The sequence below is a fragment of the Chinchilla lanigera genome, unplaced genomic scaffold (genome assembly GCF_000276665.1).
Source record: "Chinchilla lanigera isolate Chin_1 unplaced genomic scaffold, ChiLan1.0 scaffold00110, whole genome shotgun sequence".
Taxonomy (NCBI): Eukaryota; Metazoa; Chordata; class Mammalia; order Rodentia; family Chinchillidae; genus Chinchilla; species Chinchilla lanigera.
The window spans coordinates 5,802,275-5,820,574 of NW_004955511.1; the positions used below are offsets into that span (position 1 = coordinate 5,802,275).

General features: G+C 67.7%; 2 protein-coding genes across 8 annotated transcripts in view; both read left to right on the top strand.

The window, feature by feature from the left end:
- Positions 1 to 8,418, top strand: part of Rab3il1 (RAB3A interacting protein (rabin3)-like 1) — a 13,165-nt gene extending 4,747 nt beyond the window's left edge. For 2 of the 5 annotated variants that reach the window (XM_013506428.1, XM_013506427.1), the window contains exons 2-10: positions 4,245 to 4,497; positions 4,750 to 4,845; positions 4,922 to 4,999; positions 5,308 to 5,526; positions 6,023 to 6,559; positions 6,639 to 6,751; positions 7,408 to 7,507; positions 7,932 to 7,998; positions 8,242 to 8,418. In XM_013506428.1, the coding sequence (XP_013361882.1) occupies positions 4,438 to 4,497; positions 4,750 to 4,845; positions 4,922 to 4,999; positions 5,308 to 5,526; positions 6,023 to 6,559; positions 6,639 to 6,751; positions 7,408 to 7,507; positions 7,932 to 7,998; positions 8,242 to 8,324 (1,353 nt within the window). In that variant the 5' untranslated portion in view covers positions 4,245 to 4,437 and the 3' untranslated portion in view covers positions 8,325 to 8,418. Of the gene's footprint in view, positions 1 to 162; positions 240 to 4,244; positions 4,498 to 4,749; positions 4,846 to 4,921; positions 5,000 to 5,307; positions 5,527 to 6,022; positions 6,560 to 6,638; positions 6,752 to 7,407; positions 7,508 to 7,931; positions 7,999 to 8,241 lie in introns of those variants that run through there. The other 3 variants (XM_005408129.2, XM_013506429.1, XM_005408130.2) reach the window with 3 other exon arrangements.
- A 4,149-nt stretch (positions 8,419 to 12,567) lies between these two features.
- The window catches only part of Fads3 (fatty acid desaturase 3), an 11,447-nt gene continuing 5,714 nt past the window's right edge, over positions 12,568 to 18,300 (top strand). Inside the window, exon 1 of one of the 3 annotated variants that reach the window (XM_005408137.2) lies at positions 12,568 to 12,908. In XM_005408137.2, the coding sequence (XP_005408194.1) occupies positions 12,585 to 12,908 (324 nt within the window). In that variant the 5' untranslated portion in view covers positions 12,568 to 12,584. Of the gene's footprint in view, positions 12,979 to 18,300 lie in introns of all 3 variants that reach the window. The other 2 variants (XM_005408138.2, XM_005408140.2) reach the window with 2 other exon arrangements.

Genomic DNA, 18,300 nt, shown 5'->3' on the forward strand with positions numbered 1-18,300 from the left:
CCGCGAGGCACAGCGGGGTGCGGGGCGCGGGCGCGGTCCCGCGGGGTGAAGGCGCGGAGCAGCCTGCGGGGAGGAGGCCGAGGCTGTCACTGCCCTTGTCTGGGTCCGCAGGTGAAATGAGCTGCGCGGTGGGCGTGACCCCGGCCCGGAGGCGCCAGCCTAGGACCGGCCGCAGGGTCGCAGGGTCGCAGGGTCCCCGGCCGCAGGAGGCCTGTCTGCACCGCCCGGAGCCCTCCTGGGTGCGCAGGGCCGAGCCCCAGCCCTGGGTGGTGCTGGCCTGCGGGGGCCGCGACTGCATGCGGTCAGCGGGGCTCCATAATGCACTGAGTGGGGGGCAGCGGAGGAGCTGGGCACCCAAAGGGGTGGCAGTTTGGAGGGTCACTGGGGGCCCCTGCATGGACCGGCCACACTGCCAGCACCCACTGGGGTCGTCTGGATCCCAGCAGCCGTGGAGAGGGACCCTGCTCAGGGCGGCGCTGCTGGGCCCCGGGGCCCAGTGGCCTGTGCTTGTGACCCCTGGACCTCATGACCGCCCAGGTGGGACATCCTGGGGGGCTGGTGGCCGTGGGCCAGGAGGACGGGTGGTTCTGGCTTGGACCTCTCAGGGTGGCCAATGGCCAGGGCCTGGCCCCAGCCCCTTCTGGGTGGGCAGCAGTGGCTGGGGCCAGCTCCTTGGACTCAGCACCCGACCTCGATCCCTGACCCAGAGGCTGCTGCGCCCCACGCACTGGGCGCTCAGGCTGCCCGGAATCAGGTGCATCTGCGTCTTCCTTCTGCTCGGCGCAGGCCAGCCTCGGGCCAGGACTGGCTCTGGGCTGCGACCACAGAGCTCCGGGCCTCCCCTGGGTCTCAGTGGCCCTCCTGGGGGCTGACCCGGCGGGACCAGGCCGCGTCTGTGGCTTGTACTCCGGCTCTGTGAGCTTGAGCAAGTCTGCTCTGAGGCGGGAGCCCCCGCTTGGGAAAGGGTTAGGTCTCCGCCTCCTGAAGCCCTCCCTGCGGCTGCCCCAGCAGACGGGGAGTCCTCCTGCCGCACCTCAGTGAGCACACCCTGTCCTAGACCCACCCAGCGTCACCCGCTGTGCTCAGGCACCTTGGGGACTTGGGGGGCGCCCAGGTCTGGGGGCACCTCTTGGGCCTCCTCAGGCAGATAGAAGTCATGTGCCATGTGCCAGGAGAGGTTCCTGGCCTGTTTTACTTGAGCCTGGGGACAGAGGGCTGGCTTCCCCTCAGGCCCGGCCGCCTGCTCCTCCCTGCCCTCCCCACCCCGACCCACTGCCCTTCTTGGGGTGTCTGGCCCCGGCCCTCACCTGTCTCTCCGCCCCTCTCCAGGAACCCCCCATCACAGGTCCCCAGTCCCCCGTCCCCTCGCCCAGGCTGTGGCTTCGGTGGCTCCCCAAGCCGGTGCCAGCCAGCAGCTGCCCTGCCCGCCAGTCCCGCGCCCACCTCGCGGCCCCTCCCCCGCCTCCCAGTTCCTCTGCTGCCCCTGGCCCCTGCCCCAGGGCTGCACGGCGCTGCACTTGGGCGTTCTCCTGCGGTCCCCCAGCTGCTGCCCCCTCAGCCTGTCCCCTGCTCCCCACCCTGCAGGCCCGGGCTCTCACTTCCTCAGGGCGGCGGGCCCCTCCTGCCTCTTCCCCGCACTGCCATCCGTCCTCTGCCCGGCAGTGTCACGTGTCCCCGGGGCCTGCACCCTGGGTGCGATTTCCAGCTGGCCCCTTGCTGTGTTCCAGTCCCGCCAGCAGCCTCCCGGAACCTCAGCGCAGCCTCGCTGAGCACAGCTGGGGTTGCGTCTCCTTCAGTGTTGCTGGACCCAGGGCTGGGTTCGGTCCTCGGGGCCTGGCCCCCTCGGGCTGGCAGAGCATCGACCCGAGACCCGTGTCCCGTGTCCCAGGGCTGCCACCCCTCTGGCCTTCCTGAGCACGGTGGGTCACAGCTGGAGTCCAGACACCTGGGCAGTGTGTGTGGGCCGGTGTGACCCAGGGACTTGTCCTGCGTGAGCCCCAGAGTGGCCGCACGGTGGGGCGTGCTGGCTGCCCCCTGACCTGGGCCCTTGTCCATTGGCCACTGAGCAGGCCCTTCGCAGATGTGCAGTTCTGTTCTGGGTGCGGGACGGAGGAGGGATGGGGACAGAGCTCCAGCGACAGTCCAGGCCCGCCTGGGGACGGACCCGGCCGCCCCTCCTTCCTCTGGGCTCTGAGTCCCGAGCGGGAAGTGCCGGGGCTGCAGTCCCCGCTTCCCCTCCCTCCACCACCCGACCTGGCTAAGGGGAGCGGTAGCCATGGGGCGGCCCCACTCCTCTCCTGAGGGTGTGCGCCCTGCGCTTTTCTACCCGGGGCTGGCGTCGCTGCCACCTTGTGATTCTGTGAGCTGGTTGCTCAGTAGGGTCCCATCCTCTTTCCAGCAGGGGCGGAAGTGAGGACTGCTGGGAAACGGTGGGGACCATCCTGCCCACCTTGGGCCTGTGCCCTTAGAGGCTTTTGTCGTGTCTGTCCCGAGGTGTGTAGGGGCACAGGGCTGGGATGCGCCCTTGCCCTGAGGCTGCCTCTGCCCTCCGCCCGTGATTCTTGCTGGTGCTCCTGAGGCAGTGTCCCTGTCCACCTGCCCGAGGGCCAGTGCTGGGCCTGACCTCCAGAGGCCACCTGGAACGCCACAGGACTCACCACTGGCTCCCCGCGGCCCCTACAGCGCCCCTGCAGGTCCTCGGTCCCCCGTGCTGTCCTGTGTGGAGCAAGTCCAGAGGATTTGGGGACCCTGGGAGCCGTGTGTACCCCCAGGACAGGGACCTCTTTTCTGCAAGGCTGCTGCCTAGGGTTGAGCGCAAGCTTCGTGTCAGTGTGGGCTGTGCTGGGTCTGATCTCCCAGTACTTGGCAGGGGTTCTTGACCAGGGGCCGACGGCCCGGCCCCATCCTGCCCCCTTCACCACCGCTCGCTGTGGGCCTGCTCTGGGGATGTGGCTGCCACCTCAGCATGGCCCTGACCACTTGGGTGACAGAGCAAGTGTCTTTCCTCAATGAAAAAACAAGCACTGCCTGCACTCTGGGAGGCTGAGGCAGGAGGATCCAAAGTTTGAGCCCAGGCTAGGCAATTTAGCAACTTGGTGAGACCCTATCCCAAAACAAAAACGGCTGGGGTAGCTCGGTGGGAAGGCCCCGGGTCCTTCCTGGGTGCCCGAAATGGTGAATGGGCGAGGTGGTCAGAGCACCCTGCTGAGGGTGACCGACCCTGGCCTGGGCCCCCGCAGCACATGGGGAAGGAGGGCCTGCCTCGCACACACTGGAGAGAGCGACCTTCGTAGGGTCCTGAGGATGGGTGGAGACACCCGCCCGCCCCTGCCCTGCTCCCCCGCCGGCGGCGTCCGCCCCTCACTTCCCATCTGCTGCCCGCCCTGCGCTCCGAAGCGCTGGCTCAGGCCCCGCTCTGCTGAGCCAGCGAATCTGAGGTGCTGTCTTGGCTGCTTCTCAGACACAGGAGGGGCGTCCGGGAGGGGCGCCTGAGGCGGGGAGTAGGTGTGCCGCCCCCACCAGGCCCGCAGAAGTGGTCTCCTCCGAGCTGTTTGCAGGCTCTTCCTCTCTGGCCTGCCCTGAGGGCAGGGTTTCCACGAGCGGAGCGCGCTCAGGCCTGGCCTGCCCGGACTGCTGACTCCATGGGAGGTGGCTCCCTCACACCCACGGGGTCAGCGGTCCTCAGGCCTTCTTCGGAAAAGCCAAGGCTCTGATTCTTTGATCGTCATTTTCCCTCTTCCTCCTCCTTCTCTTTCTTTTCCTTTTTTTCTTTTGTTTTTGACACAGTTTTACTATGTAGCTAAGGCTGGTCTTGAACTCTCTCTGTAGCCCAGGCTGGGCTTGAACTCATGGTGATCTTCCTGCCTCAGCCTCCTAAGTGCTGGGATCACAGCCCTGTTTCTTTTCTTTTGTTTTTTTGTCCTCCCCTCCCCCTGCCCCTGGCACCGGGAATCGAACTCATGACCTCGCGCTTGCCAAGCAGGTGCTGTGCCGCTGAGCTAAATCCCCAGCCCCCACAGCCCTGTTTGGAGCCCAGAATGCATCTGCCATGCACATGCCACCCACTATACCCAACCTAAGGTCCAGGGCCAGTGCTCATGCTGGGTCACCGCAGACAGCTGGCAGTGGCCCTGTGTTGCAGATGGAGGCTGGGGCTGGTGGCAGCTGTGTCCCCTGGGGCCGTCCCTGCCCCTGCCACCACAGGACCCCTCCTGTGTCCACTGACGCTCCTGTTTGCCTTGCAGCCTCCCGCAGCCGGACGAGGGCCTCCCGCCACCCCTCGCAGCCATCCCGGGGCCCTGGAAGGGCGTGGGCCCCTGCAGAGGCCACAGGGAGGCCCCAGCACCCCCAGTCCAGGCCGAGGTGGGGGAGGAGGCCCCGGGGGAGGAGGCCCCGGCCCCCACCCAGCTGGACGTGGCGCGCCTGCGCAGCTCCTCCATGGAGATCCGCGAGAAGGGCTCGGAGTTCCTGCGGGAGGAGCTGCAGAGGGCCCAGAAGGTGGGGTCCTGGGGCAGCGGGAGGGCGGGGTGCGGACACCGAGTTCGGAATTCCAAGGACAGTGGTGCTGGGGCTCGACTAGGGCCTGGGCCGCTGAGCAGGGCTCTGCCCTGGCTGCACCCCGGCCGCAGGGAACTGGCCCAGCCCTGCCTCCTCCTGGCGGCCCTGCCCATGCCGGGGCTGGTGGACAGTGCCTCACCAGGGCCTGACACCAGGCAGAGGCCCAGGCTGACACCTCCGCCCCGCGCGCAGGAGCTGAGGCTGAAGGACGCAGAGTGCGCCCGGCTGTGCCGCGTGCGGGAGCAGCTGGAGCGGGAGCTGGAGGAGCTGACCGCCAGCCTGTTCGAGGTGCGCGGCGGGAGACTGGGCGCCAGGGTGCGGGGGTCCCAGCCCCGGCAGCTCCGCACACCCTGTTCTCTTGCAGGAGGCCCACAAGATGGTGCGGGAGGCCAACGTGAAGCAGGCGGCGTCCGAGAAGCAGCTGAAGGAGGCCAGGGGCAAGGTGAGGCTCCGAGGAGCGGGCTGGGCCGCGGTGGAGCGCACAGGGGCCGGGGCGCTGTGCCCGCTGGAGGTCCTCGCCCGCTCCCGCCCGCTCCACAGCAGCCCCGCGCCTGGCTTTAGACCTCGGGCTGTGGCTTCTTCTCAGGATCCCACACGCTCAGTGGGTCTCGCAGGGCGGCCCCATAGCCCACACCTGCCCTTGGGCAGTTTCCTGGGCCACAACTCGGGCATTGGGTGCCCGCCTTGGGCGCTGTCCTGGGTGGATGGTACCGCGTCCTGAGCTGGGCAGGTCTCCCCCACGTCCCACAGATCGACATGCTTCAGGCAGAGGTGACTGCCCTGAAGACGCTGGTCATCACGTCCACCCCAGCCTCCCCCAACCGCGAGCTCCACCCGCAGCTGCTGAGCCCCACCAAGGCGGGCCTCCGCAAGGGACACGCACGGCACAAGAGCACCAGCAGCGCACTGTGCCCCGCCATGTGCCCCACCACCGGGCAGGGCCTGGCACAGGACAAGGAGGGCAGGGAGGTGAGGTGCAGGCGGCGGGGACACGGGGTGGCGGGGTCAGCGGACCTGGCCCCTGCTGTGCCGCCTGGAGCCGTCACCCCCCACCTCCCTGGCAACACAGCGTCCCTTTTGCCCCCGGGGGCTGGGCAGGGGACAGGCAGCCTGGGTCCAGCCCCACACTGGCCACAGCGGCGAAGCTGCCTGTGCCGTCCCTGAGTGTGAGGGTCCCTGGGGCCTCTTCCCAAGACACGAGTGCCTGAAGGGCGCCTCCCTCACGTGGGCGGCCTTGGGGGGAGGAGGCTGCTCGTGAGGCCTGTTTTTTCCTGTGGGAAATGCGTCTCTGGGCCCTCGGGAGGGAGGAGCTCTGGGGGACACGCGTGTCAGAGCTGCAGCTACTCGTCCCGTCCCCGTCTCTGTCCCCGGAGACCCCACCTGGACACTGACGTCTCCTCCTGCCTCCTGTCTCTGTGCGCTCTCTCCGTCTGTCCGTCCGTCTGTCTTCTGCCCTCCGGCCCAGCCCGGCCTCGCCCCCCTCCTCTCCCTGCTCCTCTGCGCGCTCCCCAGCAAGGCCGCCCACCTCACCTATGAGCCGGCCTGGCCGCCCCCGCCCGGGGAGCCCGCGCCGGCCGCCGCCGCCTGTCTCTCCTTTGCACGGCAGGTAACGGCTTGGAGGGGCCACCCACGCGCACCCCTGCATGCGGGGCACAGTCCAGCATCCCTTGTGTCCCCAGCCCGGCCGCCGAGAAGAGGGTTGGGGCCTGGACAGGCCCTGCGCCTGGGTCTGGGTCCTCTCGGCACCGAGGAACCGAACACACAGCAGCGCTCCCTGCTGCTCCCCGGGTGTGGCTGCCGCCTGCTGCTGGGCTCAGCCCCCGCCACACGCACCCGCTGGGTCCCTGACTTCCCGCCTCCCCGCTGCCCGCAGGTGGACACAACGCTGTTCGCAGAGTTCCAGGCCTGGAGGGCTGCCCCCACGCTGGACAAGGCCTGCCCCTTCCTGGACAGGGTCTACCGGGAGGACGTGGGCCCCTGCCTGGACTTCACCATGCGCGAGGTGCGGCGGTGGCGGGCGGGCAGCTGGCGTCCAGCGTGCCCACCCCCGCGCGGCCTCACCAGCCCTGCTGTGCACGCAGCTCTCTGTGCTGGTTCGGGGCGCCGTGGAGGACAACACTCTCACCATCGAGCCCGTGGCCTCCCACGCGCAGCCCAGCGCGAGGGCTGCTGCCGTGGAGTGCGGCCGCCCCAGGTAAGCTCGGCGCCCGGCCCTTCCCAGCTGCTGGGGTGGAGACAGCCGCCGCCCCCAGAGCTGGAGGCCCCGTGGGGCAGGGCTGCGGCGGGGCCTCGGCCCGCGGGGCTGGCGCTGTGTCAGTACCAGCGCCCTGTCTGCTCCGTGTCACGGCCGAGCGGGGACGGCAGACGCCCTGCCGCGTCCTGCAGCCCAGGAGCTTGCCTTCTGCTTGGGCGGCTCTGTTTCCTAGGCAGTGGGGCCCCAGAAAAGATGGCGTCCATGTGGGGTGCGGAGCGGCTCAGCTGTAGCTTGGAGGAGGAGAGGAAGGCTTCAGGGGGCCGAGGGGCCCGGGCCCAAGTTGCCTGGGGGCCCGGGGACCAAGGGGTGCTGGGCTGGGAGGGCTGGGGGGCTGCGCACCTGAGTGGGGGCCCCCGGGAAGGGTCACCCAGGCCTGGGCTCGGGAGGGGCCCGCAGGAAGGGCTGAGGGGAGCAAGAGGGGTGCACGCAGCGTGGCGGCCGTGGCGATGGCTCTGACCCCCACTCACGGCAGGGCAGCTCCCGGAGGTGCTGCCGTGGTCCCCTGCTGCAGCACGAGGCTGGCCAGGGCTCCTGTGCCCCTCGGGCCCTGCAGCTAGGGGCAGGCGGCTGGGTCTGAGCGCCCCCTCTGCCCTCAGCACGTGCGCCCTGAGCGGGCTGACCAGCCCCTGCCGCCACCGCATCCGGCTCGGGGACTCCGAGAGCCACTACTACATCTCGCCGTCCTCGCGGGCACGGGTAGGTCACGCGCGTGGCTCCTCGGGCCCCGGGGGAGGCCCGGGCCACAGGTCTGCAGGTGGCCGGGCTCAGAGGGCCGAGGCTGGGGCTGGCTCTCCGCCCTGGTGGCCTCCACCCCACACTTCTGTCTCCCCGAGGGTCCCCCTTTCCATGCATGCTGCGGGCGGGGCTCAGCCCAAGTTGCAGGCAGAGGCCCCGCGGCCGGGACGCCCTTGGCCTCTCAGGCTGTGCGCTGGTGAGGGGGAGGGGCCGGCGCTCCCTCCCGCTTGGAGCTCCCTGCATGCCCGCGACCCTGTCCCACCCGGCCAGCCCGGCCTGTGCACCCTCTGTGCAGGCCTGGACGGGAGTGGCCCTGACCCCCTCCTGACCCTCTGGCGCCCAGGCGTGGGGTCGGGCGGGTCACACGTGCTCCCCCGTCCCGCAGATCACCGCGGTGTGCAACTTCTTCACCTACATCCGCTACATCCAGCAGGGCCTGGTGCGGCAGGACGGTGAGCGCCCCCTGGTGGCCGGCATGGGTGGCACGGGGAGAGCAAGCCCAGGGTTGTTACTGGCCTGGCATTGGAGGCCCAGCACGATGGGGTGGGGTGGGCGTCCCTGGCCGTCCATGTGGGGGTGTGGCTTGGGGGCTCACATCTGCACGGGCCAGGGAGCCATGCCCCACGCCTCTCCCAGAGCCGGCAGAGGACGAGGCCGTCAGGGCGACCCTGAGCTGTCCCTGTCCCCGCCCACAGTGGAGCCGATGTTCTGGGAGGTCATGAGGCTTCGGAAGGAGATGTCGCTGGCCAAGCTGGGCTTCTGCCCCCAGGAGGCCTAGGCCGCGGCTGGACTGGAGCAACACCTGCCTCAGGACGCAGACGGACAGACGGCCCTGAGCTGGAGCCGTGGGGAGGGACAGACGTCTACCCCAGATGGACACCTGGACAGGAAGGAGAGGAGCCTTCCACACCCTCGGAGCTGGGCCCCCAGGAGACTTTGGCGAGAGCACCACAAAGCAAGGCGCTCAGAGCCCGGGAGGGGCCCGGGCAGTGTGCGAGCTCCAGGCTGCCGTCTCCACGCGCCCTGTGGCAGCCTCATCTTCAGGGAAGGACAGCACAGGGCGGCTGCACGTGGCGGGCATCTCCCAGCCCTGCCCAGCGCCCTGTCCCCATGCCCAGGGGCCTCCTGCCTTTGTGCCCACAGGCGGCGGGCAAGGAGGGCGTGGGCCCTTCCCAGCCACACGCAGTGGGGAGCCACCCGGCCGCCCCCCACTGCAGCCTGGAAGGCCAGCATCAGCCTCTACTCCGACAGGACGCAGATGGGACCTGGGGCGCTCGTCAACCCGCACCTCCTCGCAGTCTGCAGAGACCTGTCCCCACGCTGGACGCTGGACGCCCCCACCACGCCCAGGCCCCTCCGTGGCTGGAATGTACCACAGTCCGTTTAATAAAGACGGCTTTGTTGGTGGGGCCTGGCCGCCTGTCACTTCTGCACCCTGGGCTCCAGCCAGGCCTTGGGCATCTGCGGGAAGCGAACCAAATCCTCCCCTGCCCACCTCGTGCTTGGGATTAGCCAAATCCCGAAGCTGCCCTCCACGAGAGCGCGCTGCACGGGGACACTCGGGTACCCCGCAGGGCTGGGCACAGAACCGCGGCTGCGCTTGGGAGGGCGGGCGGTGCTCCCGGGCTAGGCAGGACAGGGGGCGCGGGAGGCTGGGGGTGTCCAGCAGGCATGTCCGGTGTGGCCTCTGGTCCGCTCCCCCACGAGCCCCCGTCTCCCTGCCCTGAAGTGGCCGCTGGCCAGGCCTCCTGTCACTGCGTCCCTTGGGGTCCCCTCCATGCCACAGCTGGCTGTGAGTGAGTGCACCAGGGCTTACCTGGGTGTCGGCAAAGCGGTGGGCAGGCCTCCTCTGAGAGGAGGCGGTGAGCCCTGCAGGCCTGTGTGCCCTCCTGATGCAGCACCCCTGACGACCTGCTGGGCCCCGTGCTCCACTCCCAGCCTGGCTTGCTTTTGTTTTTTGAGGCAAGATCTCGCTATGTAACCCAGGCTGGCCTCGAACTTAGCAATCCTCCTGCCTTAGCCTCGCGAGTTTTAGGATGACAGGAAGATGCCACCACGCCTGGGGCCTAGCTTTCTCACCCATGAGTTGGGAAGATTGGGTTAAACAGTCTTCAGAGTTTTAAAATCTAAACTTTTTTTTATTTTTTAATTGTTGAAACAAGTTTACTACATTTTTTTAAGACGGGGTCAAGTCACACACACACACAAGTCTCTCTCTCACACACACACACACACACACCCCCCCGTCTCAGCTCCCAAGTAACCTCCCAGCCTCAGCCGCCTTTGCGTGCAGCTGTGTTCTGTGTGTTTGTTCCGGTGTGAAACAGGCATGAGAACCTTTCATCTCAAAACCGAACTTGGTTCCCATAATAAGTCTCCCCTCCCTCGGCCCCTGGTGACTCCATTCTGCTCCCCGCTCTGTGGGTCAAGACTCGCTTCACACAGCATGGTGTCCACAGGGTCCGTATCATGGTTTCCTCTTCACAGCTGTATGGTACTCTGCGTCCACACCGTTTTGTAAATTCACCTGTGGGCGGTGCGGGTCGCCCCACCTCCTGGCTCTCAGACAGTTGTGCTGTGAGTGTGGCTGTGCATGTGTCCCTTTGAGACTCTGCTCTGATTTCTGGGTCAATACCCAGAAATGGGATGGCTGGATATGTGGCAGTTGTGTTTTTTTTGTTTTATTTTGTTTTTTTGTGGAGAGGGGCAGGGTCTTACTGCAGTTCAGGCCTTGGACTTGCTATGTGGCCCAGGCTGGCCTTGACTCACAATCCTTCTGCCTCAGCCTCCCTGGTGGGGATTTCAGGTGTCCTGAGGCCGCCCGTGTGTCTGTGGAGGCTACACGTCTTCCGCCCTGCCGGTGGGGCACCGGTCCCGCTTCCACATCTGTGCCAGCACCGTGGTTGCATGGGTTTTGAGCAGCACAGTCCTGACAACTGGGGATGCACAGGGGCCTTGCCCTGTGGCCGGGGGTGGGTGCTGCTGGCATCTTGCACCTTGGACGCCTGACAACCTTTGTCTGCCACAGAGAAAGCCCTGGGCTGGGCTTGGCTTTTTTTAAACAGGACAGATTTAACTCGGTGGCACTCAACCACTGAGCTACACACCAGCCCTTTTTTTTTTTTTGAGACAAGGTCTCACTGGATTACCCAGGCCTGGAGCTCGAATTCCTCCTGACTCAGCCTCCCAAGTAGCTGAGATGACAGGTGCACCACTGTGCTGGGCAGGGCCTAAGCCCATGGCTGCCCTCTCTGGGGGGCTCAGAGCTCTGTCCTTTTGTTTTGTTTTTTTGTCTTTTTGAGACAGGGTCTCGCTATGCAGTTCAGGCTGGCCTTGAGCTCACTTTGTAGCCCAGGCTGGTCTTGAACTTGCAGTGATCCTCCTGCCTCAGCCTCCTGAGTCCTGGGATTATCGGCATACGCCACCAGGCCTGGCTTGTCCTTCTTAATGTGTCCCTTGGGCCACTGCAGTCTGTCCAGCATGCCCATTCACTGCAGGCGCCCACCAGCATCTTGTGGCTCTGGGGCATCCCCAGGGTGCTGCTGACACTGTGCCCTGCAGGAGGACATGCGGCAGCTCCAAGCAGAACAGTGGGCCAGGGCGCCCTGAACCCTCAGTGCCCTCCACCCCCGCACTGGCAGTTCCCGCTTGTGCCCAACGGCTCTGGCTCAGCGGCCGCTCGGGAATGTCAAGGAGCACCACTCCCAAGCCTGGGCTGCCCTGAGCTGCGGGCGGGGACCGTGCAGTTGATGTCCTCAGCTCCCAGGCCCCCGAAGTTGCAAGACTCCTGGGTCAGAGCAGCGATGTGGCTCTGGCCGCGGAGACATTTGGGAAGCGGCCGGCCTGCTGAGGCGGGCAGTGGGGCTGCAGCGGCAGGGGCCCTGCCGCCATCACTGTCACGGAGCTGGGAGGGGGCCCAGTTCAGCCTCGCCCTTGGCTTATCTCCTGGTGGAATCTGTCCAGGCCTCCATCTCTGCATCCACAGTTCAACCAGCTGCTGCTGAGATGTATTCAGAAAACATTCCAGACAATTCCAAGCAGTGACGGGCATCTCCGTCTGCCTGGCGCCGCCCTGGGCCCAGGAGAATGCGTGACCCCGGCTGCCCGGCCTCCCGAGAGCTGCCACAGGGGCCCCTGCAGCTCCCGCCCAGCTAGGCCTCCGCCTGCTTCTCCACAGTGTGGCCAACCCGTGAGGCTGCGTCCAGCCCGGACAGACACGGTGGACTTCAGGACCGTCGCTCGCCAGCTGTGTGGTGTGATGATAACTGCACAGCGCTCCGCCGCGTCAGGCCCCTCGGTCACCTAGCGACGACCTGCACGGCACAGGCCCAGGAGCAGCCCTCCGCCGCTGTGGGGCCTGGCGTCCGCAGGCTGGGTCAGAGGGACTGGTGGCAGTGCTGTCCCACACATCGCCTACCGCACAGGGACCAAACACTGGCCAATCAGGGAAGTGTACTTGGGTCCCACACACAAGTTCCGGGCAGCCCCCGGGGGCCTTACCCCAGTGCCCTGCCCCCCCCGGCCCCCGGCCCCACGGCCCCCAGCCCCGGGGCTGGTCTCGCGGGCACTGTGGTGACTGCACCGGCTGCTCTGCTTTGCCCTTGCTGGGGTGGCCTCTGACTCTAGGGCCGGGTCTCCAGGGAGCCCACGCAGCCTCGCTGCAGGACTTGATTTCCTAAGTCAAGCCCTGGCCGGTGCTAGAGGTGCCTGCAGGCTCCCGAACCCCACCCTCCACCGCCAGTGCAGCTCTGCCCGCCTCAGGCTCCACAGCCTCCTTTCTCCTCTCCAAGCAGCCCCGTGTCCATCCCCGCAGAGCACCAGGCCTTGAGGGCCGCACAGTCACCCCCGGGTGACGTCTCCACCCCCAGGCACCCGGCGGGAAGCCCCAGACCCCGGTGAGTACCAGGGACCTCGCCCAACCTGATCTGTGGCTCGGGGGCGGTGCGGTGCCGTCCCCACCCCTCCCTGCGGCCCACCGAGCTGGGGGCTGGGGCTGGGGGCTGCAGGCCGGGGCAGCGGGAGGGGCGCGCAGTGGCCAATGGGGCGCGGCGGGCGCGGCAGAAGGCGGGAGCCGGCCGGGGAGGCGCGTTCTCGCCGGCAGCTCGCAGCCCCTGGCGACCTGCCGCGGGGACCTGGGTGCCTGGCCAGACCTGAGCGCGCGGCCATGGGTGGCGTCGGGGAGCCCGGCGGGGGCCGGGGAGCGCTGCTGCCCACCTTCCGCTGGGAGCAGATCCGCGCTCACAGCCTGCCCGGCGACAAGTGGCTGGTCATCGAGCGCCGCGTCTACGACATCAGCAAGTGGGCACAGCGGCACCCGGGCGGCAGCCGCCTCATCGGCCACCACGGAGCAGAGGACGCCACGGTAGGGACTCGCTGGGGCCGCAGGGGACCCTGGGCCAGCCAGGCGTGATGCGGGCGGCCACATGGGGCAGGTGAGCGCCCTCCCCGCCAGGGTCCTGCCCTGTTCCGGGTCCCCCAGACCAGGCAGGGGCGCTGGGGCTCGCCGGGTCCCAGGGCGGGGAGGGGATGTGAGGCTCAGCTGGAGCGAGCCGCGCCATCCGGGCGGGGGCTGGGCAGCGGCAGGGAGGTCTGTGGCTGAGCCGCCCAGGCCCGGTGACTCACCTCGGCTGCCGAGAGGCCCTTGCCAGCCGGGCAGGGTGGGCCCTCTGGAGGTGCTGTCACCCAGGAGCGGGCTGGCCCCGGATCGGCCGCCCCACCCGGCTGGCCGCGTAGAGGTCAAGGGCCCCAAGGGCTGGCTGAGCTGGCTGGTTGGAGCCCAGTCTGGAGCAGCCACGGGGGCGGGGCGCTGGCCACAGGAGGGTCTCCAGACCGGAGGCGGCAGGACCCTGCCCCACCCCAGGCCGCCCTTATCCCTTCACCGCCCTGGTCCGCCGGAAGCAAAGCGAGACTGCAGCAAGCAGGATCCTGAAACTACAGCCCACACGGAGCGCGCCCGGGGCAGCTGCCGGCTCCCGCTCGGCGCAGCCTGGGTGGGGCAGCCCGGCGCACGTGCAGCCCCTCGGTGCCTGCGGCGGCCCGCGGGATGTGCTTGTGTGTGGCTCGGTCTGTGCTGGGCGGGGCAAGAGCAGGAAGGGCCGCGGAATGCGTTTGTGAATCTCGTCTTCCGGCAGGGCCAGGCCCGTGCCAGGCTTCTCCTGGGCCCCAGCGCCTCCTGCAGCTCGAGGCCCAGGACCTCCGTGTGCCAGCCTTGCCAGTGATTTGTAGCCTGTGCCAAGGAAACCCATTCCCTGCGGCTGGGCCCCTGCTCTGACCTTGGAGGCACCGAGTGACCTTGACCCTGGCACGGCAGGCCTCTGAGCCTCAGTTTCCTGGCCTGTCAAGGGGGAGAACAGCCCCTTGCCCAGCTGGCTGAGGGCAGTCTCCACGCTGGCTTCAGGAGTGTCGCTGGGCCCCAGAGTTAGCCACACATGGAGCTCACTGGGCAGTCCAGCCCTGCCAGATCGCGCAGCAGGGCGGCCCGTCAGGCCCAGCCTTGTTCAGCTCAGGAGGGTTTGCTGCCCGCCACAGCGTAGCTCCCGGGGCCCCACATGGGCCGGGCTGGTGGGAAGCACCCAGGCTCAGGGCTGAGGGGCTTGGTGGACCGGGCTCTGCCCACCGTGGGCCACCGAGCACACCCGCCCAGCCTGAGCCGTGCAGCCCTGTCCCTGTGGCCTGTCACAGCCCTGGAGCCCCAGAGTCCAGGCCGCACAGCCGCCCGCCCGGAAACTCCCAAAGTTCCCTTGCTTATGCAGTCCGCCACGGCCATCGTGGGACACAGCCTGGTGCTGTGGGGCGGGAGCTCCGGGCACCAGGCCAGGCCTGTCCAGAGTCACTGGTGCCCTGGGACTGGCAGAGCCTCCCCAGGGGGAGGCCACTGCTGGGGTCAGGCTCCTGGGCCCCACGCTGCGCCGGCTCGAAGCTGCGGCCTGGTCATTGTTAGGGAGGACCAAGGCACAGTCAGCAGTCAGCGCGGGCGGTTTAGAACAAACCCGAGAGGGACCCGGCGCCGAGACCAGACCTGCGCCCTCCCCGCGCGGGCCGCGAGGCCCTCCACAGGGTCACCGAGCGGGAGAGGTGGAAGAGCTCAGAACGAGGCCTGGGGGGGGGGAGCAGTGGGAAGCAGCTGCGGCCGCCTGCCAGGACAGAGCGGAGGCTGTGCGGGCGTGGCGCGGCCGGAGCGCAGGGCTGAGGGAGGACGGAGTGACGGGCGTAGCCATGGCCTCTGGGCCTCATTCACCGCAACTGTGCGTGTTTAGCGGCACGGAAGAGGCTTGTGGGACTCTGGTCGGCCTCGGAGAGCGGTGGCCAGACTCCTTCAGCCATCGCCCCTCCCCTCAGGCCCCTCCCTCGAGCTACCCCACTTTACAGATGAAGAAACTGAGGCTTGGGGAGGCAGAGCGGCCTGAGTTAATGGTGGCCTGGTTCCACGTGGCTGCTGGGTTCCGCATTCACTCGCCCTGCAATGGTGGATCCTGGTGTCATCACCAGTGGCTCCCAAAACCCGGGGCGGGTGAGGTGGGGCGAAGGAGTGGCTAGTCCAAAGAGGGGAGCCCTGGGGGCGGGGTGGGGGACCGTGTGGGAGGTCAGAGCAGAGGAGCAGGGAGCTAGTGGAGAGGGACGGGGACCGTGCACCCGGGCGCCAGCGAGAGCATGGTCAGGAGGAGCTCCTGCCTCTCCACGCCCGCCCCTGCCTCCTGGGCCTTGGTTTCCACATCGGTGGACAGGTCAGAATACTTTCCTCTCGGTCCCCCGTGGGAGTGGTGCCAGCTGCCTGAGGGCCTGGGTACCGTGGGCTTCAAAACCATGTGCCCAGGCCTGGCGCAGGGCCAGTGCCTGCAAGCGGAAGCGGTGAGAAGTGGTAAAGTCCCCAGCCTCTGCGCCCTGCCTGAGCCGAGCCAGAGGTTGGGGCAGCACAATCCTCGCCCGTCCCAGCGTGGCTCTCGCTCCTCCCCCGGTCCTGCCTTGGTGGGCCATGGCCAGCCTGCCCTGCCCGGGAAACCCTTCCGGCCAGCAGAGTGCGGGAGTGTGCAGCGGTGCGATGCGCCCTTCTCCAAGCCCCTGCTTGCAGGGGGCAGGGGAGCGTGGCAGGGTGGCGGGGCGTGGGGCAGCCTGAGGTGCCAGTGGGAGGGGCCCCCCACCGAGCCCTGCGCTGATGCCAGGGCTGGTCCCTGGCCCCGGCCCAGGGAGAGGATGCCTGGCCCGGGTGGGAGGGCCGATGAGGGCTCCCTCCTGAGGACCCTGAGGAGGCAGCCAAGTGTGGAGGGGAGGGCCAGATGCCAGCGAGCCTGGCCACTCTGAGGACACTCCCAGGTCACACCCGCCCTTGGCTGGCAGAGGACTGCTGCACCATGGGCATCTGCCCTCTGCTGCACCCTGCCGCCTGGGCTGGGGTCGGGCGTGCCGTGTGCAGAGCTTGTGTCCTGGAGCCACTGCACCTCGGTTTCCCTTCTGTCGAGGGGAGGTTCTGACGGTGCTCCATGGTCCCCGGGGTGCTGGCCTGGCTTCCTGTTGACCCCACTGGCACAGCGAGACAGGCAGGAACCTCAGGGCACGTCTTTGGAGTCCCTGCTCCACCCCACCCTGGCACAGGCCTCAGACCTGCCTGCGCCCACAGCCCTGCTCCCCCAGCGGCCGGGAAGCTGGGGATGAGGAGCGGGCCCCCTGCCCCACCCTCGGTTTGGGCCAGGCCGAGACTGGAGGAACAGGCAGACGCACCTCTGCCCTACGCATCCGCCTCCTGGAGCCTGGAGCCCACCCCGACCCGCACTGCAGTGGGGGCCACGGGACCCCTGGGGGAGCACTGCCCCGGCTGCCTGGCGCACCGGGGCGTGGCTCAGTCCTCAGCCGCCTGAGGTGTCGCCGGTCCCGTTCCTGACAGAGCAGTGGGTTTGTGGGTGCAGCCCATCCTGGTTCTCACTCTACCAGCTGCTGCCTAGGCCTTGCAGTGGGCCAAGGAGGGGCTCGGGAGCCATCAGAGCGCCCAGGAACCCAGGCCTGTGGCGGGGTGTGCAGCTGTGTCCCAGCGCGTGGAGGAGACGGGCGTGCGTTCCACCCCATGCTGCCCGAGGCCCAGCCTCTGCCCCTCCCCGTGGGCTGGTGAGCGCGGGGGCCTGAGCACATGCCTGACCTCAGGGCCACCAGCGGCTCAGGGCTGGGGGCACCCAACTCTGCCCAGCACCACCTGGACTCATCCAAGGAGCCAGGTCACTGGGTGGGCAGTGTCCCCACGGTCCTGGCTGCTGGGGTCGGCAGCCAGCCTCACCCCACCTCACCCGAAGGCCCCGCCACGGACACAGAGCAATAGCTCAGGCTTGTGTGGTTCTGACCCAGGCCTGTCCCATCGCTGTGCCACCTTGAGCGAGTGGCTGGCCCTCTCTGAGTTGCTGCTTCTGGCGAGAGAGGATGGTCACATGGTCCTGAGCACCGGACCCTGGTCTGAGTCCAGAGCCAAGAAGTGCAAGTGGCATGGTATCTGCCTGTCCTGAGACCCCACCCTGGAATTCCCACCCGCAGCACCGAGGGGCTCACACCTGTGCTTGTCACCCCAAGGGGCACCTGATGAACCCCCGGCTGGCTGGGGCCCTGCACTCGGGACCTCTGCTCTCTCCTGGGCTGGGCAGAGAGGGAGACAGCCTGGCCCCTGCAGCTGTTCGCATGTCCTGCGGGCATGACTGCGGGTATGCCAGGCTCCGTGTGCACAGTGTGACCCGGGGTGTCTGCTGGCGGAGGCGGCTGTGTGCCAGGTGTGTTGGGTGCTGGGCTCCGCCCGCATTCTCTGCCCAGGGGGACCTGGTCCAGCCCTGAGGGAGGGGTGCCACACAGCCATGCTGGCCCAAGGCACTGCACCTTGGCCAGCCATGTGCAGGACAACGCTGCCCGGCTCCGCTCCCACGTGCGGCCCAGGGCCGCCGGATTCTCAGGGACTGAGTGGGGCGTGGCAGTGGCTGTGGAGTCGGGGAGATGAATGGGCGCTGTGTCTCCGGCGGGAAAGACGCAAAAGGGCTGGGGTAGACGGCGTCGTCTGCACAACGGCCTGACCATTCTGAAGGCCGCTGACTGGGCATTGGAAAAGGTTCATTTCTGTGTCATTTCTGCAACAAAGACAATTTTATGAAAAAGTGAAAAAAAAAAAAAAATGCTCAGCAGCCCAGAGCCCAAAGGGCCCTGCAGCCTGGCTGCCTTGGTTTACCCAGCTCTGAGGCTGAGGCAGGAGGATCATAAGTTCAGGCCCAGATGGGCACCCCGGAGGCAATGGACCAGATCCAGGGAGCCGGGTCACTGTGCCCCAGGGCGCCCCAGCCCGCTCCCTCCAAGCTCCCCGGAGGTGTCTGGTGGCCCCAAGCTCTGCCCTGTGCGTCTCCCTGGGCCCTGCAAGGGCCCCAGCCCCCTAGCCCTGGGGCTGCCCTGGGCCAGTGAGAAGGCAGGTGGCGGGTGAGGGGCCCGGCAGACGGCAGCCCCCGAAAGCTGAAGAGCCACACACAGGAGCGGTCCAAATAGAGGATGAGCAAAGAATATGGCAAATGCGTGAGCTTTAAAGATGTGCTACAGGGCTGGGGGTATAGCTCAGTGGTGAAGCGCCTGCTGGCAAAGTGCAAGGTCATGAGTTCAATTCCCAGTAACCACATAAAAAAAAAAAAATGTACTACAGCAAGAGACACTGCCAGAGCCCTCAGAACCCACCCTCACTTCAGACACACTCATCCCATCGCCCCTGCACTTTCTGCAGCTGCTCTGGAGTCCTTTCCTTTTCCTTT